The sequence below is a fragment of the Amphibalanus amphitrite genome, unplaced genomic scaffold, assembly GCF_019059575.1.
Source record: "Amphibalanus amphitrite isolate SeventyFive unplaced genomic scaffold, NRLGWU_Aamphi_draft 000340F_arrow, whole genome shotgun sequence".
NCBI lineage: Eukaryota > Metazoa > Arthropoda > Thecostraca > Balanomorpha > Balanidae > Amphibalanus > Amphibalanus amphitrite.
This window is the reverse complement of record NW_024881835.1, coordinates 130,738-151,784: the sequence shown is the minus strand read 5'-3', so window position 1 is coordinate 151,784 and position 21,047 is coordinate 130,738. Positions and strand designations below refer to the sequence as shown.

Genomic DNA, 21,047 nt, shown 5'->3' with positions numbered 1-21,047 from the left:
TGGATAAGTACACCAAACAAAGAAGCACCAAGTGACCTGCTGTTAAGTACTGTGGTTTCAAAGCACAAAAGTGATAGAACGAAGCGGATATCTCCAGTATTTTCCGAGTTTAGTATTTTCCCATAGGCTTAACATTACGACGTAATGACCTCTAACTGACCTCAGGTCAGTGACCTCAAAAAACCCGAACTATATGTTATACAACTCGGTGAACTTAGCACATCCTGAAAGTTTGAAGGAAATCAGTCGAAAACTGTGAGTTGGACAGGTGCAAAAAAAAATTGAAATTTGACCATGACCTTGTACCGGTTTTTCTGACCTGGTGACCTGACCCAAGGTCACCCGGACCTGAAATTTTCAGGTCATATGTAAAAAGGTTGCCCCATAGGCTGTGCCAAATTTGGCGGCGCTGCGCGCCGCCGTTTTTACGCTATCTTCGAAAAACCTTAGGGGGGGGTCGCATCGACCCCCCCCCCCCCTGCCAGGGCGAGGGTTAAAGCTAACTTCAAAATTTAACTTCAGGGCCATGACCTGCGTAAGGGTCATTTGTATGTTCGTTGATTTGTAACGTTGACCTGAATACATCCGAGGTGGTTTCATTGCTTTAACATGTCTTTAATAACCCGGCAGGCGGTGGGCCTCCCGGCCACCTTCCGCGCGGTGGGGGAAGGGGGCATTCCCCCCCCCCCCCCGTAGTCCGAAACTACTGGACGGATCCGTAAAATTCAAACGGCGTACGATAGCGCTGTCAAATTTGTGGAGAGAAATTCAATTTCATTGACCTTAGGGTCACCGATGACGTCACAGGTCAGGTCAAAGATAAAATGTTTTGCCGTTCACGGTTCTTCTAGGGAATGCGCTATAACATCGAGTAAAACGCATTTAATCGAAAATCAGCGATAGGGTGTCAGTTACCTAGTACATATGCTGCTATAAGAGATCACTGATAATACCAGGTCAGGTCACAGGTCAGGTCACCAAGGGTCAGCACATGAACCCAATTTTACTGGGCTGTGTGATGCATGCTTTATGGCCAATTTTTCATTTCCAACATAATGGTGTTGGTTATAAGACCATCAGGCAGGCTTAGATCACTTTCTGGTGGAGGCCAGGTCAAGGTCAGGTCAAAAAAGGTCAAACTTCAGCTCGTCACGGGGAGTCTAATGGTGGTCTTTGTTTTGCAACACGTGGTCTAGAATTGCTAAAAATTGAGTTTGAAAATTTGACGTCATCAATTTTGAACAGTATTTTCCGCTATAACTTGGCGAAAAACGAGGTATCGATCTCAAATTTGGTATGCGGATAGAAAGCGATAGGGACTGTCACCTTTATTCCTGTTTTTTTTTTTCAAAAAACCTTTTGGATTTTTTGGCTATTATATAAAAAAATGTTGTTGATTTTTGGGGTCAAAATCTATAAAATTCAAATATCTGAGTCGATAATGTAATATTCAAATATCTGAGTCGATAATGTTATATGTTATATAGCCCTGTTAATTTTACACCTTTTATCTGTGAAATATTTTTCTCTTTCTCTAAAGCTGTAGGCCTGACAGCTCTTCCCTCGAAACCTTTTTTGGGTCGAAAATGGTCGAAATGTCGTCACTCCGACGTTATTAGCGGCCAACCTATCGAAGCCCTTGGAAAATGTGTTCGTCACAATGTGTAAAAGCTACTCACGGGAGGGTACTGCAAGTTTGGTGACGATCGGCGCAGCGGCTCTGGAGATATCCCTCGCCGGCCGAAGGGGGGGGGGGGGCGGGTGCCGCCCACCATAGGGTTTTTCGCGATAGCTCCGAACACGCTGGCGATAGAGAGCTGAAACTTGGTACACCTGACCTTTGATCCAAGCCGGATCTTTTGACACCAACCGCATTTTTGGGTCAGGTCAGGTCACTGACCTATGACGTCATAAGTGAACCTCTGCACGGTCATCAGATGTCGCAACTTCGCAACGCCCTCAGTGTCAGAGGAAGATTTCACAGGGAGATGAAACAAACAGACGTAGTACCTATCCTCCAGAGGTGCCACAAGTTGTAGGTATATCTCGGATTTTCCCTAAAAGTCACTTGAGGTCAGGTCGGTCTGGTGACCTCACCATTATAAGTCAATGAGGAAAATGAAAACTGCTATTTTGACACCGGGAACGATCTCAAACTATCTCAAGCACAAGATATCGTGAATTCATGCACTCCTTGCAAGGTCCAATGTTTCACATTTGCATTGTTGAATTTGCGTGACGTCATTAATGACGTCACTAGGGTCATAAGAGTTTTTTGTCAATAACTCCCGATCAAATTGAGCTAGCGAGTCGGGAAAGCTACCATTGGACTCAGGAAGACCTGCTGAATCGAATTGTGTGCAATGTGACCTCCTTCGACCATTTTCGTGACCTGGGGGCTCTGACCTGTCCTTGGCCCGAGGTCAACAACTCAAGTTGACCTTACCCGAGCCAAAAGTATACCATTCGGCGAACACGGTGATACCAAAATCGCGGCGCTGTGACCGTTTTTGGCGGAGTTATTCTATCAAAAACTCGTGCCTTGAGCCACTTGACCTGACCTCAGAGGTCACCGGTTGATCTGAGACCTTAAAATCGGTTACCAGTCGCTGCGTCTCGTAACGGCGCACACGCTGTTTTATTTTTTTCACCACGCCTTAGCTCGATCAGGGGCGACACGGCGATGGGGGGGGGGGGTCGTACCACTCCACCCCTTTCCCTTCGGCCTGCGCAAATGTAGAAAACCAATAGGTCCGGCAAGACGAGGGTTTTAAGGAAAAATTAATGAATGACTCTAATTGCGGAAATATTAGTGACATGATATCCGCTGCATTTCAACGTTTTTGTTTTTATTATCTTAGTTGATATCAATAAATGACTAGGTATGTGTTTGCCTGCTGCAAGAACGCTAGGGTTGGGTCAACTGAGGTCATAGCGGTAAAACTCGTCTTTGCTTATACCTACCTAAGCTGGCACACAGTGAAGCTAGAGCTTCAAAAATAATGTCCCTGTGTTCGTTTTGATACGCTGCGTCGAAAGATACGCGACATGATGCATTTTAGTAAACTTATAAGCATTTGAACTTTTAAGTTCACCTACATATTGGATAAATTCTAAAAGTTCACTTAAAGTTATCTGGTTTCCTATGTTTTTCAGCGCACTTCAAAGCAAGTGCTTCTAGCGCTACATGGTGTGTACTGTGTAGTCTTCTCGACCCCTTTAGCTTCTCTGGCCACCTTTCATTGTTTGCTTGTTTTGTTGTATTGCCTACGCTCTTTCGGTTAACAAGACCATTTTAGAGTCAGAAGCATGATGGGCATTAGGGGGAGACATTGGTTTGGGCGGCACTCTGCGTGACCCGTCGGGGCTGAGCCCATCACGAGTATAGGCCACCCAGCCCCCTGACGGTCATCGCACCCGACTACGGGCCTGCTCCTACTCGTATGTAAGGTGGACCATGTGGGTAGCATGGGATAAATTAAGGGAGTGGAGGCGCGAAGGAGAAGCATTTGACTATCCTGAGGATGGAAACAACGGAACGGAGGCCACCCTTCATTTACTCCTCAAAATTGTGTATGACACCAGGAAAGCCTGCTGTGTTTTGTAGTTTTTTTTTTTGCTTTTTCTTTTGAAGTTGGTCTAAAGAGGTCACTTCAGAGCCGGAAGGATGATTGGTGATAGGATTTAACCCTATTCCTGGCGGGGGGGGGGGCCTCAGGAGCCCCCCCTGAGGTTTTTTGGTTATTTCTCCCAAACGCGTTGAGCTAGGAAGCTCAAATTTTCTGACTTTTCCTAAAAGGCTTCTACGCAACATGTCTGAAAATTTTGAGTTGATCTGACCTCAGGTCAGGTCACCAGAGGCGGTTTGGTGACCCTACCTCAGAAAAGTTTGCAATCATGCCAGAGCTAGAGTTTTTGACCGATCAATTTCTTCTCTTCAGGCTTTAGTTAGGGTACCAGTTTGTGCAATTTGTATATCTCGGAATTTTGATATCGGTGACCTAAGGTCAGGTCAGTTTCGCGACCTCCCCATTATAAGTCAAAGGGGGAAAAATCAACTCCCTGTTTTTACCACTAAAACGGGTCGGAATGGCCCCATATACCATACATGACTTCATATACGATCAACCTTCACTACCTTGAGGTCTGTTTTGCTGTTGGGCAGCTGTGAGGTCATGTGACGTCATCAAAGGTCACCAAAGGTTTTTGGCCAATAACTCCGTACAGGAACAAGATACAGACGCGTGGATGGTCTCATTGTGTTCAGCTTGTCAAGACGCATCGAATGATATACATGATGACCTCGAGGTCACGTGACCTGAGGTCAACCTTTGACCTTGACCTTTCGAGGTCAACATATATATCATTCGATGCGGATTGACGAGAGGATCACGATGATGCCCTTAGTTTGTTCCTATCTTGACTAATTCGAAAGTTATTCGAGAAAAACTCTCTCCATATCTAGCGCCGCCATTTTGACTTTTTCGACCCCTGTGACGTCATCTTTGACCTGACCTGAAAATGACCTTAGCAAAAATTGTAGACCTTGTCCATGCGTATCCGATGCCGTTTACCGCTTGTCGCTATCTTGCCTCGTTCTCGAGATCTTAGGGGGGGGGGCCGAATCGGCCCCCCCCCCCGCCAGTTTCTTGTCCCGGCGGAGCCCGCCAGGAATAGGGTTAAGGGAGACACGGCCACCTTGGTGGCTGTCAGCTGTGTCTCCCATCTAATTGGTCTGGACGGCCATCTTGGTGGGCCTCCGGGCTGAGCCCGTCGCATCACAGTGCAGGAGAGACCACCCAGCCCTGAGCTACCGGTCACCCCATCGCACGTGAACTGCTCCCTCTAGGCACGTGAGCCTGCTCCCGATGAACTACTCACATCGGAAGGTGACCGTCCAGCTCTGATCACTCAAAGGTGTTACAGCGTGGAGGAGAAGGGTTTGACTGTGCTGGAAAATGGTGGAACGGTGACCAGGAACACACGAGAATCTGACATAAGAGTATAACATTAGGTATATTACAATGCGGCCTTGCGTTTGTTTGTAGGTATGTATGCAAAACCATACCACGAATAAAACACCGGACGCCTGTATGTCATGCCGCTGTTTGTGTTGTCCTTTAGCACCGTCACTGCTCGTTTACCATGCACAGCTGTATGTGGGTCAGTGCAGTGCAGATGCAGCCGCCTCCCAGCTGCAGCCCTGCGCTGAGCGGTCGACCTGGCTGGCCTGTCCGGCCGGCCAGCTCTGCCAAGTTCAGCGCGGTGAAAGGGAGAGCCGGTGTGGTCGCAGCCGGTCACCACGCAGCCACCAGTCGGCACGGAGGAGGCACGGCTCACGGGCGGTGACAGGAGCTCCGGTCAGAGCTCGCTGTCCCCCACAGTCGCCCCCAGTGACCCGCGGTCAGCTCCAGTGAGCAGCTACAGTAGCCCACAGCAGTGGGACCTGTGTCCGAGAGAGTGAGAGGGGAGAGAGTGATTGGTCAACAGTGAGAAGAGTGGAGCTGCCGTCAACAGTCGGCGGCCTCTGTGACCTCTCGTCTATCACAGCGTCAACAGTGTCTCCAGTCACGTGGTCTCGCTGTCTCGCGCGGCGCCAGTACTGGCCGAGTCACGTGCTCTGACTGACTGACGCGCCAAACTCGAGTAGGCGCAGGGAAAGTTGGCGCCGCCGGCCTGCGTTCTGCACACACCGCCTCCTCCTCTGACTCAGACACTCGCCAGGTGAGTTTCGTCTCCAGCTAACAACACTACAGGTGAGATGCACACAGCTTCGGCTATCCGCAACACTTACACATGCCCTGTATCTGATGTGATGCAAATGCATCAGTTGTATCGGAGATTTACCAGAACATCTGTGACCGGCACTTCAAACAAGGAACTGATTTCCAGTTACGCAATGAGTTTTGCAAGACCGTTCGTGATTTTTGCGGTGAGAAGGACGATAGGAAACTATGAAAGTGAAATGGCGCAAAAGCCCGATGTCATCTGTAGCAAAACCACCCAGTGCTCGGTTACGACATACAAGGACACGGTAGTAACATCAAAGGATGTCTGACAACGCTTGAGTGCTTTCCACTCTTATCAATGAAATATCTTGCCCACATCTGATACCATCAACCATGCACTCTCACATCAGAGTGCACGAACACGATCCATCACATCACGAGCATGGTCCTGATGAAATGGAGAAGCCGGCGGAAACAGTGCGCTCCGGAACCGCTCAAGCAGGACCTCTATCACGAGCAGCCGCTGTGAGCCGGTCGGACCGAGTTCCCGTCACGATCCGCGCTCCGTCCAGGCCTGTGTTGTCACCGGCGGTGTGACACATCACTTTCACCCGCCGTCGGTCGGCCGGTCGGCGGTCAGAGAAGCGCCTCTGGTCGGCGGGGTAGCCCCGATCTGTACAGCAGCTGATCGGGCAGATGGTACCCGCCGACCGGGGAGGGGCAAGGTCGCCGTTCACGTGGAGAGGCTAATTATGATCAGCTGGGGTTTGGTTTATCACCAACAGGTTTGCAGAGTGCTGGTTTGATGCAGACTTTTTCAGATGCAGATGTAGATTTTGATTGTATCTAGGTACTGCATAGTAACAGTGGCTTGTAACCGGTGGGAAATCTGTAGTGTGCGATTATATTGCCGATGTGAAGTTGAAGCAATTAAAACCTCGTCTCTGAAAGCGCACTACCAAGCCACGAAAATAAGCAGTGAAATAAGCCAGATGGCTAGATAAACGTCGTATTAGGCTGTTAGAGCTAAAGTGCATAATCCAACAAAATCTTAGGTGACTGGTAGACTGAATAACAATAAGGTCTGTGTTGCAGTATTCGAATAGGTAAACGCACAGAATAACAATGCATCGATGTTTAGAATCCAAGCACCAATTTCAAAATTACTTCGGTACATACACAAAAATGGAGACCAATAGAGAACCATGGCAAAAATGGAAACACTCGCATCACTTCCCTTTTTACTTATTATCTGCGCGTCCCGAAAGCTTGTGGAAAAATTTCATTTCTTTTTTGATAAAAGTAAAGCAATCATTGCATGACGCTGACATTTACCAACACAATGGATGACATCGAATGAAGTTAATAACCGTCCAAACTTCAATCAAAAATACTTCGTAAAAGTGTAAATACGTACACCATGCGAAAATCATAGGGGAGAGTGGGGAAAGATGCCCAGGGTTTTGCTTTGTCATATATTATTCGAAAATGACGATGGGAAAGCAAAAACTTGGAGTTTCAACGGAAGCCGACATCATTTTTCTCCAAAAATATCACACTTTCGTGCCTGAAATATTATAACATTTTTTGCTATTAAGCATTTTCCTGAAGAAGTGAAAGGGGCAGGGGCGCGGGAACTACTTTCCGACTGGGGGGGGGGGGGCACACCATAATAGAGATCAACCTAGGGTACCCCCAAATCTAGTTTTCTCACCGGTTTTAGGCCACTTATTTTTCACCCCTCGGCTTTTTCAACAAAAAAAGAAAACATTTGCAAAAAAAGTGTGGTATTCCGTCTCAAAGCTGTGGGGGCACCGCCCCCACGGCCCCAGAGTTGGGGGGGCAAGCTGCCCCCACTGCCCCCCCGGCTCCCGCGCCTATGGAAAGGGGGCATCTTACCCCACAGGGTGGGAAAGACGCCCCCTGACGTTGGGAAAGATGCCCCCCCCCCTGCACTATAAGTGACATAAATGGGCACGTGAATCGCCTGAACGAATCAGTAGGCCCTTCGGGCCTGCAGTAGACACCAAACGTCATCATAAGGGCCCTCAAAAGTAGTCGTAAGGGGCTTCAGAGGTCATCGTTAGGGCCATCATAGTCCAGCGCGGCCAAACAAGCCTCCGTGGTGGCGTTCGGAGACCACTGTGGGGCTCTAATAGGTCTTCATGATGCTTGAGGGCCCTCGAGCCCATCGTGGGGCTGGGGACCTCCGATACCAGCGCGGCCCGTGGGGCCAACGTGGAAGCCCTCAAAGGATGTCGTGAGGGGCCCTGGAGCCAATAATGGGGCCCACAGAGGCCGTCATGAGGGCTCTCAGAGTCAGATGCCGCCCAAAAAGTCGCTATGTGGGCCGAGAGACCGGCATGGGGAGCACCCGACCGTACTGGACTCTCAATAGTCCCAGATCGGCTTTTGTCTACATCACAAGTATGTAATAAATGATTTGACGGGCTGTTTGAAGGACAGCCTACGGATTTAGGGGGGGGGGGGCGTCTTTCCCCATCAGGACAGGGGGCATCTTACCCCAAGGTACCGAAGTAACATTAAATCAGTACAATTTGTTAGCCATAAAACTACACCCAGAAACAAACTGTTTGGGACACAGTGCACGCATGCTAATGTATCACGACTATAGCAAGGGACGCAAAAATTATTTACCTTCTTTGATATTTACAATGTTCTGACACCAAAATATTTTTTGAAAGCAGCAAATAAAAAACATGCAATCATCAGCCAGCCGTTGCCCAACTGAGCTTCGCAATTTTTTGGTGCAGTTAACAAGGCAGGCTTCCGCTTTACGCTAAGAACATTAATTTCCAGGTCCGATTCTTTGTTTCGCCGCTAGAGGGGGTGGGGCGTCTTTCCCACCCTGGGCATCTTACCCCACTCTCCTCTACGAACCTAATGATTGGCAAATCGCTCGAAACGATGAATGTCACCATGCTGCTGCCATAAAACATGCGACAGCTTGACATACACCATTGATATACAACTCATGTAGCAGATAAATCAAGTGAAACTTTTTTGTTTTGTTTTCTGGATCTGTCAAATCAGAAATGGCATCGTTCTGTTTATATACTGCAAGATCTATGTATATTCTGTTACATAATTATGTGACAGAGTTTATTGCTATTCTTATTGTTTATTCTATTCCTTTCAATTCTTTCTTACATACAGTGCAACGCTGTCATGTTTTGCAATGTGTATGAATCATCAAATTTGCTAAGCATTTCTGGCAATATCTAGCATTTAAAATATATTTGTCTTCTCTTGTCAGCCCCAAGCAACCAAATAACTTTAAGAAAAAAAAAACGCTTTACACCACTACAGCTGAGACAGCTGGGAAAGACCAGAGAACGTTCTCCAGAAACGCTTCCCCGAACGCGGCACCATAACACGCGCAGTGGGTGCGCGTCTGTCGCCGGTGCGTGGCTGACCTTGGGGTTTCCCTGTGTTCTGCCGGTGTGGGTCAGACCCTCTGTGACGTCACAGCCCCCGGGCCGGCCGGCGGGCGGACGTGCGGCCCGCGAGGTCTTACGCCACCTGAGCAGGGGACCCGGCCAGCCGGCCACTCTCCAGGATGTGCCCTGACCTTGACCCGGCCGGCCGGACCTCTGTCCACCTCCCTCCCTCCCTCCCTCCCTCTCCCTTCTCTTCCCGGGATCCGGCGTCCCGGGCACCCGGCCGACCGACCCGGAGATGCGGTTATGTACCCTGGGGCAGTCACAGGGCGGCAGCGGCAGCGTGGTGTGTCGAAATGTGCTGGCCGCGGACCGCGCGAGAAGCTGGTTACGAAGTAGTGTGGTAAACGGGGTGTTCGCGCCGCACAGCCGTAAAGCATGAAGCGGAAATCCTGAACGAAAGTGAACGCGACCCACGACACTGCCAAGCAATCGCAACGCTTGTTATGTATGGTTTCAGCATGACTGGGTACACGTCCAACGTAAAATCGAAACAGTTGTGTAAATATCAGCGCATAGCTTGGTTCTTCTGCTGCTAAACCTTACAGATACTCAGTTGTTACTGCCATTGGTTTATTTTGCTCTTAGTTCTTACTTTAGTGGAATATGACCTGTTCAAGGTGTATATGTAGAGTTGGAGTGTTTACATGGCCCATGGGTTGCTTCTGTTTCAGATATGAAGCCAAGAAGATTGATACAGTGTGCGATTGGCATTTTGCTGCTCACTGTCTGCTCAACCGCCTCGGCAGAAAAAGATGCCGCCTCAACAGGTATGCACCTGCAACCCTACAGAGCGAGACACAGATGCGATCGCCTCTAGCCGCTCACGTCCTATGTCACCAACGGTCTTCACTTTTAGTAGGTCACGTCATGCATGTTTCCCGTTGTTCAGGGTTGGTGAATAATTCATAATGGGAAACAACTTTGACCAGTGACTCTGGGACCGAAGAACAGCGTACGTTTATAATGCAGTACCGAAAACATTCCAGAAAAATTTAAGAATGATTAATCCATCCATTAACCCGCGCCCCGTTTGGCTCTGCCGAGCAACGCGCCCCGTTGGGGGGGGGGGGGGCTATTTTGCTCCCACCCCTAAGATCTCAAGAACCACGCAACCTAGCGACAAGCGGCAAACGGTGTTGGATAGCCCTATCAGGGAACTACCTTGTGACCCAATTTTATTGACCTAGGTCAAACCGATGACGTCACAGGTCAGGTCAAAGGTCCAATTTTCACCGTTTACAGGCATTTCAAGAAATGCGTTGTAAAATCGAGTAAAATGCATTTCATAGAAAATCATCGATGGGGAAATGTTCTTCAAACACATATTTTGCTATTTGAGGTCACTGATACCAGGTCAGGTCACAGAGGTCAGGTCACTGGGGGGTCACAATATGAAAGTGTCGTGTGATACATGTTTTATGGTCCATTTTACATGACAAATGCGATTATGTGGGTCAGACAGCCTTTGGGGCCAGCTTAGGTCACGTTTTGGTCAAGGTCAGGTCAAGGTCAGGTCAAGGTCAGGTCAAATTAGGTCAAATTTCAAAGTTGATATTTTTGCATAAAATGGGTATTGAATCGATGCAGCTCGTCACGGGGAGTTCAATGGTGGTCTTTGTTTTGCCGTACGTGGTCTAGAATCGCTAAAAATTGAGTTCAAAATTTGACGTCATCATTTTTGAACAGTTTTTTCGCTATAACTTGGCCAAAAAACAGGATATCGATCTGAAATTTGGTATGTATATAGAAGAGCGCAGGGACTATCACATATATTCCGGTTTTTTCGAAATTCGGAAAGTTGTTTGTTTGTTTTTAGTTTTTCTAAAAAAATATTTTTTTTGAATTTTTGAGGGTCAAAAACCCAAAATTTTGAAAATCCGAGATAACAGTGTTGTAGCGCCGCTTTTTGTCTACCAGACCATATAAAAAACTTTGAAATTGCTTGATAACTGTAGATTTGGTGAGCGTTTCAAGATTGCATGTTTTTTGCTCATTTTTGCACAAACATGACCTCAGTTTGACCTCAATAACTCCTGACCTAAGGTTACCTAAGACTTGAAATTTGGTGTGAAGGTGTCAAATTGATGCCCGGGAAGGTACTGAAAATTTGGCAGCGCTGCGCAACGCCGTTTTCTTGCTATTCAGGAAAAACCACAGGGGGGAACAAAATGGCCCCCCAACGGGGCGAGAAAACAAAACTTTAGTCGGGGCATTCCACGCCAAATCAAACACCGAAATCCGTCATCCCCTTCGATTTTTCTCAAAATTTGTAGGCAGACTGGGCATGGTTCAAAACTGAGTAACGTATAATATTTTCGAAATTTGATAACGTATCGCTGAGATATAGGTCATCGAATATAGCGAAAAATGCCACACATCAATTTTTTTAAATGGCTATAACTCTGGTTCCTTTTCTGGTATCAAAATGATATTAACAGGGTCTTATAGGCAATTGATAAGGCTTTGATTTTTAATTATAAAATTAAATTGAAGTGACCTTGAAATGCATTTGACCTTGAATTAAAACAGAAAAATTTAAATAGGAAAAAACACGTCACCTTCGATTTGGTTAATTTTTACATATTATGTCCGTCACAATGTTCCTAACCATCTGTGAAAAAAATGGAGTGGGCCATTCATAACTTTCGCGGCAAACGCCGTTTTCATGCAACAACATCACGCAACCGCGCGTGACCTTGAAAGACAGAGTCAAGACATGCTTGCTTGTGTACACTTTCTGAAATGAATGATTGCTGATTAGTGATATCCTAAACTCTGCGAGAATGGAAATGCATAGTCATCGTAGTCAAGCATTCACGTTCCATAGTAAAAGTGTCTCAGGCAAACGGTATTTTGCGGTGAATTTTGAGCCGTGTGGAAATGCATCATGATGTAAATTCAACGAAAACATTATCACGCAACGATATCTTCACGTCTTTTGATCTTCACGATACGAAAGAACATACATTTTTTTTAGTATGTATGGGGAGTTTCTAGTTAATCCAATAATAAATATGGCAGTTAGAGGCCTGCTAAGAGTAACATGTCGCCGGCTGAGGCGGGCTCGGCCGATGCGGGAAACGCAGCAATCACAATTTTGTGTTTACACGTTCATATTTCAATTGTTTACCCAACGATTTTCAAAATTCTTTCACCATAAGATTGCCTGTACAATTCTTAGTCTTCTCACAAAATTTGACGCGAATCGAACGTAATCAGCGGTAGGGAGCGCGATGTAAAGACGGAACCGTTCCGTTCCGTCCCGGCACAGTCTACAATTCAGGCGGCGCGTAGCGGTCGGCGCCGGCTGCCGAGTCGCCGCGTCGCTGCGGCGACAGGATGTTCACTTTACACCGCTATTACTAGAACAGTTGTGAACCGATTTTCTTATTGCTTGCACGATGAGATGTCCAATTCAATTCTTGACAGGTAGCCATAATTAATTTCGCATTAATCTTATGAGATATTGGCGAAAAATAGGACGGGTGGGCGAAATTCGCTCTTCCCCCTCCACTGCGCGTGCTAACATACGTTTGCATATGTGCAATTTTCTTCAAAACTTATGAATGGCCCACTCTAATTTTTTCACAGGTTGTTAAGAATATGGTAGGCAATAAAATATATGAAAATGAGCCAAATCGAAGGTGACGTGTTTTTTGCTATTTCAATATTTGTGCTTAAGAACAGAGTTAAGCAAATTTCAAGGTCATATATTTAAGTAGGTGCAATTCTAAACAAATGCTTAAGAAATTACCTAAACAGTAAGGTTTATTTCATTCAAATCAAACAAGTACAACCAAAGTTATGGTCGTTCAAAAATATAAAGATGCAACATTTTGTAAAAATTTGATGCCCTATATTTAGAGGACCTGTGGTCAGAATGTGCAAAAAACATCAATGTAATGTCCGGGGCCACACAGGAACGCGCTCACAAATTTATAATGAAATCGCTGATGGTAAGGTGCAAAACAGCCGATTTTTGTTCGATTTGACGTGGAATGCCCCAGTCTTACCATGGCATAACCTTTTCCTGAGACCACATTTCCGTGTTTACAGACTCGGACTCGGGAGGTCGCGACAGGTCGGGGGACTCGCGCGGCCTCTTCAAGGAGCTGGTGAAGGGCGCCCTGGTGCTGGCCGGTAACAGCGTGCTGGGCCCGAACGTGACCAGCGCGCTGCGGCCGCTGGCCAGCCCGCTGGTGGACCGACTGCTGCCGGAGGACGGCCTGGGCGGCCTGGGCGGGCCGTCCCAGCCGCTAGACCCCGCGTTCGGCCAGCAGTCGGGGGCTGCTGCCGCGACGGCCGTCCAGCCGGTGGCGCAGACGGCGGCGGCCCAGCAGAACAGCGGCCAGCCGGCGCCCAGCTGCACCACGCCCCAGCTGACCAGCGGAGAGTGCCGAGACCTCAGCGCCTGTCCGCAGATGCTGCTCGACCTGGGCAACCTGCGCAACAGCATCTGCTTCCAGTCGCTCTTCGTGCCCGGCGTCTGCTGTCCCAGGTGAGGGGAGCGCCGAGCGCCACTAGGTACCTGCAGGCTGCAGGCTGGATGATTGACTAACGGCTAGCCATTTGGTATTTGCAATGTGTATTGTGCAATGGTGGTCTGTCGTTTCCCATTATTCACATCATTTTCGCCATCCTCTGAGGTAAATCAATATGAAAACACATTCAATATTAAATTTGTATTTTATGTTAACCCGGCAGTTGCTGGGGTATTTCGCCACCCACCGTTTGCTGGGGGGGGGGGGCGTTAAACGCCCCCAGCCGATAACTCGAGAACCAATAGGCGCAGCGAAACGCACGAGGCGGCAAACGAAAGAACGCGACGAGACGCTTCAGATGGGTACTTAAAAGTTGAATTTTGAGGTCACAGGTCAGGTCAAGGTCAGGTCAAACACCTGAAATCGGGCTTTCAGTAGCATGGACTTCAGGACTTCGCAAAGGGCGCCTCTCGTCATAAACTCTGTCAAAACGGTGCACAATCCATCATATAAGGCCTACAAGAGTATCAGCTTCATGTAGGGGTCAGTCAAGCATAGGTCAGGGTCAAGGTCAGGTCAACCGGGCAGGCACATATTCCCGAAAATCAAAACTGATATTCGCAGCCTGTGACACATGTTTTATGAGTAATTTGGGGCGTAGAACACGATGGTGACATTCATTTTACCATATGTGTACGTGTTTGGCTAAAAAAGTTCAATTTAAGAAATGCATGTATCATGGTCGTGAAGTAGTCACGAGAAATTGCCAAGATTCACTTCAAGATTTTGGAAAATGCGGAACGATAATCAACAATCGAAGATAGCGATTTGATTGTTCATGGTATTGGCAGTCTAATGGCGTTTACGGCATGTCTGTATGTCTATTCTGTGATTTTATATGATTTTTTGAACATATGCCGTTTTTGGTCGAAAACTCAGAAATCATGACGTCACTAAAACCTCGATAGTTCAAAAATTTTCCGACCGATTTTTTTTGAAACTTTGTCACAATAAGCTTCAATCAATTCCCTACAGGTACCCAAAATTTTACGTGCCTGCGGCGCGCCGTTTTTATGCTATGGCCCGGCGAAAAAAGTGGGGGCGTTTAACGCCCCCCCCCCCAGCAACTCGCGGGTTAAAGGCAATATTACGTCACTGTATACTGTATAGTGTATACATCAAAAGTCAATGAATGTTAAGCGGAAGGTATACAAAAATATAATCACAGCACGCGACCCAACCAAACGAGCATGATAGCGCTGCTTTGCATAGCACGTGCAGCTCATTGCCTTCGTTTACCAGCCATAACATCCTGATTGCTCGTTCACGCCCACTGACGGAGATCCACCTCCCTTCCAGCTCGGGCTCATCGTCCAGCGGCGTCCAGACAGCGGTGGCGCAGCGGCCGGTCCGGCCTGCTCCGGTGCCCACCCGGCCCTCGTTCGGCGGCTCTCTGGGCCAGGGTCTGGGCCAGGGCCTGGGCCAGGGCCTGGGCCCGCAGAGGCCCCAGAGGCCGCAGCCGCCGCGGCCGCTGCCCCCGATCGCCGGCCGGCCCCCGCCGGTGTCCCGTCCGCCACCCGTCAGCATCCCCGGCGTACCGGTCACACCACAGCGGCGCTTCCGTGAGTACGCCGGCCGGCTGAGGGCTCTGTTTATGATTCACTTATGTGAATTTTACTACCTATAACACGTCTACTGTGAGTACCTACTGCTGGTTCATAAGTAGAAGGAACTTGTTAGTTTTCGTGTACGTACGTGCATTCTTACACATACCATGAATTTAGGCTAATATTTTTGTTTCAAGTCCACAAACGACAAAACAGTGCAATTCAAATCTTTATATCTATATAAGATTTGCGAAATATAGATATAAAGATTTGAATTGCACTGTTTTGTCGTTTGTGGACTTGAAACAATGTCTTCTTACCAACAATTTGGCTAATATACATATACCAGAATCAATATGGCAGACATCCCCTGTTTGTGTTATAGGTACCTTTTCATTTCAGTGAGGCAGAGTATGCGTGTACTGCGGTGCAATATATCAATTGGGCGTGTAATGTGTATTGCGGTGCAGTCTACCTGTCAGGCGCGCATGTGTAATGCGGCATAGTCTACCTAGCAGGTGTGTAGTGCGGTACAGTCTATATAGCAGGTGTGTGAAGTGCGGTACAGTCTACCTATTGTCTGTGTATTGCGGTGCAGTCTACACCCGTTGTCTGTGTATTGCAGTGCAGTCTGCTCGCTGTCTGTGTATTGCGGCACAGTCTACCCGTCGGGCGGCTGCATGGTGTGAATTGCCGTGCCATCTGCCCATTGTGGTTGTGATGTGTATTGCGGTGCAGTCTACCCGTTGTCTGTGTATTGCGGCACAGTCCCGTTGGGCGGCTGGTGTGTATTGCGGCACAGTCTACCCGTTGGGCGTCTGATGTATATTGCGGTGCAGTCTACCCGTTAGGCGGCTGGTGTGTATTGCGGTGCAGTCTACCCATTGTCTGTGTATTGCGGCACAGTCTACCCGTTGGGCCGCTGGTGTGTATTGCGGTGCAGTCTACCCGTTAGGCGGCTGGTGTGTATTGCGGCGCAGTCTACCCGTTGTCTGTTTATTGCAGCACAATCTACCTCTGCGATGATCAGCTAGCAGTCTGTGCCACCTGTTCCGATGGTCTCGCCCGTTAGCTCTGATGGAAGATAATGTAGAATCTCTCATTGGTTTGAGGGCAGTATTATCCTGCTTTCATGCAATTACGCGTATTTGTTACGGATCAACTTTTAAATAAGGGCGGCTTTCGGCCAGTCAATAAAAACGGCTGTTCCAGAGTAATAATGAATGATTTCACTAGTTAAATCCTCCTGAACACGTGACTCCAAAACATGGCATAGCTTTCAAAATCCATGTTTTATGGCCAGTCTAACAACATCCAACCTGACCTCTGTTTCGGTCTGCGGAGTTCCCCAGGAGCCACAGCCCCGTGTCTTACTGTTGGGTTATCACTGACCTGACCTTCCCCTACCCTGACCTCTGCTCCCAGCCTGCGGAGTGCCGCAGTCCCCCCAGTTCCGTGTGGTGGTGTATCACTGACCTGACCTGCCCCCGCCCCCAGCCTGCGGAGTGCCGCAGTCCCCCCAGTTCCGTGTGGTGGTGTATCACTGACCTGACCTGCCCCCTGCCCCCAGCCTGCGGAGTGCCGCAGTCCCCCCAGTTCCGTGTGGTGGTGTATCACTGACCTGACCTGACCTCTGCCCCCTCCCCCCAGCCTGCGGAGTACCGCAGTCTCCCCAGTTCCGTGTGGTGGGGTATAACTGACCTGACCTGCCCCCGCCCCCAGCCTGCGGAGTGCCGCAGTCTCCCCAGTTCCGTGTGGTGGTGCATATCACTGACTGACCTGACCTGACCTGCCCCCGCCCCCAGCCTGCGGAGTGCCGCAGTCCCCCCAGTTCCGTGTGGTGGTGTACCACTGACCTGACCTGACCCATCCCCCAGCCTGCGGAGTGCCGCAGTACCCCAGTTCCGTGTGGTGGGGCACCACTGACCTACCTGCCCCGCCCCCAGCCTGCGGAGTGCCGCAGTCCCCCCAGTTCCGTGTGGTGGGAGGCGACGTGTCCCGTCCGGGCCAGTGGCCCTGGATGGCCGCCATCTACCTGCACGGAAAGGGTCGCAAGGAGTACTGGTGTGGCGGCTCACTCATCTCCAGCCAGTACATCATGACGGCCGCCCACTGCACCAAGGACTCCAAGGGAAAGAGGTCAGTGACAACTCGTGTCAAATTAACATAACACGACCTACATATTCGTTCTGCGTTACATCTTTTTCGGTGCAATTAAAAAGACATTTGAAAAAAAAACGGAACAATTAATTTGATTGAAGCGCTATTACCTTCATTTACCCGGTTGATCAATAAATTAGCTTTGCTATTTATTGTGAAACATCATTACATATTTTTTGACTTTCTAGTAATTTTATAGGGTTCGAGTGATTTTGCTCGCTTCACCAGCCCGTTCAATCCATTGCGCGGCATTGCTCCGTCTCCCCTGGCGCGCTGGCCGCGGGTTCCCAGCGTCTGTCTGACGGCGTCTCCGCGCGTGTTTCAGCTTCCACCCGCGTCAGTTCACCGTCCGCCTGGGCGACACGGACCTCTCCACACAATCGGAGGCCTCGGCCACTGTCACGTACCGCGTGTCCGAGTACACGGCACACCCCGACTTCAAGGTGAGGTCACGACCCGCCCCTACCGCGCACAGTCCGGCTCGACACGGCACCGCACAGTGGGACCTCCCGGGCCGCAGCGCAGGAAACAATGGCGGGACAAACGGGTGATGACGTGCGGCAGCGGCGTCACGCATGGGGGTATCGTCTGAATGTGCTCGAAGAAGCTCTTTCATGGAGGTTAAGGTCACAGTGGCACACTTACTGAGATCAGGTTGTGTTGGGAAACACCATACGTCGTTATTCCTAAGCTGCCGAGCCCTAATCCTTTGATCCCTGGGACCTGTTGTCGAGTAATTTATCCGTCATGAAATGTCTCGAATGATTCAGTATAAAGGGCTGTATCTGACTACATATTGCGACGTAGTCTATTTTATATGATCCGAACCGGGATTCATCTGCAGCGAAATCACTCGGGCGAACATTACATGATACAGTTTTAAACTGTTGTGCGGTCGTGAGCCACTTCGTTTTCTAGTTTTAGTACCCTGACGCCCTATTCTCCGTTTCCAGTTGAACGGCTACTACAACGACATAGCTCTGTTCAAGCTGGACCGGCCGGTGGACTTTAATGAGTTCACCATCCCCATCTGCCTGCCGGAGGAGTACGAGGGCGCCGCGCTCGACTCGCTGGTCGGCAGGACGTCCCACGTCATCGGCTGGGGTGTCACCACATACGGTGAGCTGGCGGGGCGTCACCGGGCGTCATCGGATGACACTTCCATAGTAGGATGGACGGTTAATGTTTCTGCCGCAAGTGACGTAATCAGGCAGTCAAAACTGCTTTACTATTAGTTTCACTAAGTAAAAACTTAATCATCAAAAATTATTCAACACTTTTTCTCCTTCGGTTATTGTCGCAATAAGTTTCCAAATGCAACCTTGCCGGGGACGTATTATTGTTTCTGTGGTTCGCGATATTACAAAATGAAGCGCTGCGGACCACGACCCTCGGTCATCTGCTGAGTTGCGACACGGGTCACCCCTGTAACGACGGCTCCAGAGCCATCCAGTGAAATATTTCCCCGGTGAAAGGGAGCCTTTCGGTTTGGACTGACGGGTCTCAGACGTCGACCTTGAACCGTCACTGGTCCTCCCGGCATACCGGCCCGGCCACCGCACCGACACGCGCTCAGTGACAACAACAACATCTCACATCTCGCTGAGATAACCAAATGTAAATGAGCTTGAGCCAAGAGAAAGGACGAATTGCCACATCATTGACTGAACTCTTGGTATCCAAAGAAGCAAGCAATAAGCGATGTCGTTGCAAATGATTATTGAGTGGCTTAAATCCGGTAACGACTGACGCATGACTGCTCGGGCTATTCCAGGCGGTAAGGAGTCGCCTCAGCTGCGCAGTGCAGAGCTGCCCATCTGGACCCAGCAGAGCTGCGACGAGGCCTACTTCCAGCCCATCCAAGAGATGTTCATCTGCGCGGGCTACGACGACGGCAGGAAGGACGCCTGCCAGGTGAGCCGCTGATACATCCTCACAATCCTGGGCTGGGCTCAGCGAGCAGTCAGGGATCCAGACGAGCAGATCCAGACGCGAGCAGATCCAGACGAATATTTGTCGAAAAGGGAACGAGGAAAAGTAAATCTGCACAAGGTCTTAGATGCACTCAGGTTCTTTTCAATTGTTTGTGTAGCAGTTCGGCTGTCATTTTATTTATAAGGTGTCATCATTCTCCACTTAGAAGCACGCTATTCATGTATCGCAGCGTGTCGAATTGGGTCATAAAAGCCCTGTCTCTATTCATGTGTTGTCCGAGTACCCACCGGCCGCTGACTATAGTGTACCCGGCCCCCGATAGGGCGACTCTGGCGGCCCCCTCGTCTACTACGAGCGCGGACGCTACATGCAGCTGGGCATCGTCTCCTTCGGAAACCGGTGCGCCCAGGCCGGCTACCCAGGCGTCTATACGCGAGTCACCAACTTTTTGCCCTGGATCCGACAGAACCTCCGGGTGTGATCGTGTGGGGTCGTAGGACCTCCGAGTGTGACCAGGCGGACGATAGGACCTCCTAGTTAGTGTCACCAGGTGAACCCTTGGACCTTCGAGTGTGACTGAGAAGGACCACAGGACCTCCAGGTCGAACCGGACGGGACCACAGGACCTCAGAGACTGACAGGGATCGGCGGCCGATGGCCAGTCGCGGTCGATACAACAGTGTACCACTGGCTGAGGGACTTTGCGCGGCGCCTGCGCCGAATGCGACCGACTTCTGCTGGCTAAAGACGTCTGTGTGCAGTGAAAGGGTTAGTGACTCATGCCTGCGTATTTACTCAACCGCTAGTGCCGCTGGATGTCGATAAATTTCGACAAGGACTTGTAGAAGACTTCGAGCTGTGACTGTCATCAGTGCGACCTCAAGTTTGCAGCCGGGTGGTTTTCGTCTTCCATGCGCATCCCGTGAGTTCAGGTTCCGAACTCATCACTCATGACCCTGACCTTGTCGGATCGCGGTCAGGTCGTGCTCACTGTGCAGCGCGGCTCAGCAGGGAAGGGGAGGTGCAGGACAGAAAGTGTCTCCTCAACTGAAAAACGGTCGGCCGACGAGTGAGTGTTCGATCGAGCCGGCGAGCGAGACGGTCGATCGCGCCTCAATCGCGATTCGCTGTTGCCACTTGCCACCGCCGCCGCCGCTACCGCCGCCGCCGGCCGGCCTCAGTGAAAGTGCTGCTCGTTGCCCGTGGGTCCTCCGGCCGGGCCGTGCGCGGCTCGCTGGCACGGCCCGGCCACGGCGCAGCTTGTGCCGGCCTCCCGGGCCGCCGGCGGCCTCCCAGCGAAACAGAAAGCCGCCCAGGCGTGGGCGACCGCGGGCGGACGTCACACACCACACTGACGTGCGAATCGCTCGCCGCTCGAGAGGTGCTCGGCGCCTTAAGTGAAACTGTTTTTTATGCTTTTGGTGATGTCTGAGCATTAAGTGACACAGCCACGTTGCTAATGTTTTAAATGTTATAAAATGTGGATTTTGCGAGTGTTTGCTGTTTGCGGTAACAATCAGGGTCGCAATGCCATGTGTATGTTGTTTGGCATCATATGCTCATTACCCAGTAGCTAACATGCGTCCCAAGGTACTCAATTGTTACCGATCATTTGACATGTAAAACACGTTAAATAAACGACGTGACTGATACTTTGAAAGTCTCTTATAA

The 21,047-nt window shown here is 49.6% G+C and overlaps 1 protein-coding gene across 1 annotated transcript; it reads left to right on the top strand.

Moving 5' to 3' along the window:
• The first annotated feature begins 5,315 nt into the window (after positions 1-5,315).
• LOC122388968 (proclotting enzyme-like) lies at positions 5,316-21,033 on the top strand. Its single transcript, XM_043380567.1, has 9 exons — positions 5,316-5,724; positions 9,865-9,960; positions 13,250-13,691; positions 15,034-15,296; positions 17,228-17,420; positions 17,767-17,884; positions 18,395-18,560; positions 19,216-19,355; positions 19,699-21,033. The coding sequence occupies exons 2-9, from the start codon at positions 9,867-9,869 to the stop codon at positions 19,855-19,857; spliced, it is 1,575 nt and encodes a 524-aa protein (XP_043236502.1). The 5' UTR covers positions 5,316-5,724; positions 9,865-9,866; the 3' UTR covers positions 19,858-21,033.
• The last annotated feature ends 14 nt before the right edge of the window (positions 21,034-21,047 follow it).

Bases quoted from the DNA above. Each gene is read 5' to 3' on its own strand.
- LOC122388968 (XM_043380567.1), top strand. From the start codon at position 9,867: ATGAAGCCAAGAAGATTGATACAGTGTGCGATTGGCATTTTGCTGCTC. The intron at 17,885-18,394 runs GTGAGGTCACGA...CTCCGTTTCCAG, and splicing joins CGGCACACCCCGACTTCAAG to TTGAACGGCTACTACAACGA. The intron at 18,561-19,215 runs GTGAGCTGGCGG...GGGCTATTCCAG, and splicing joins CTGGGGTGTCACCACATACG to GCGGTAAGGAGTCGCCTCAG.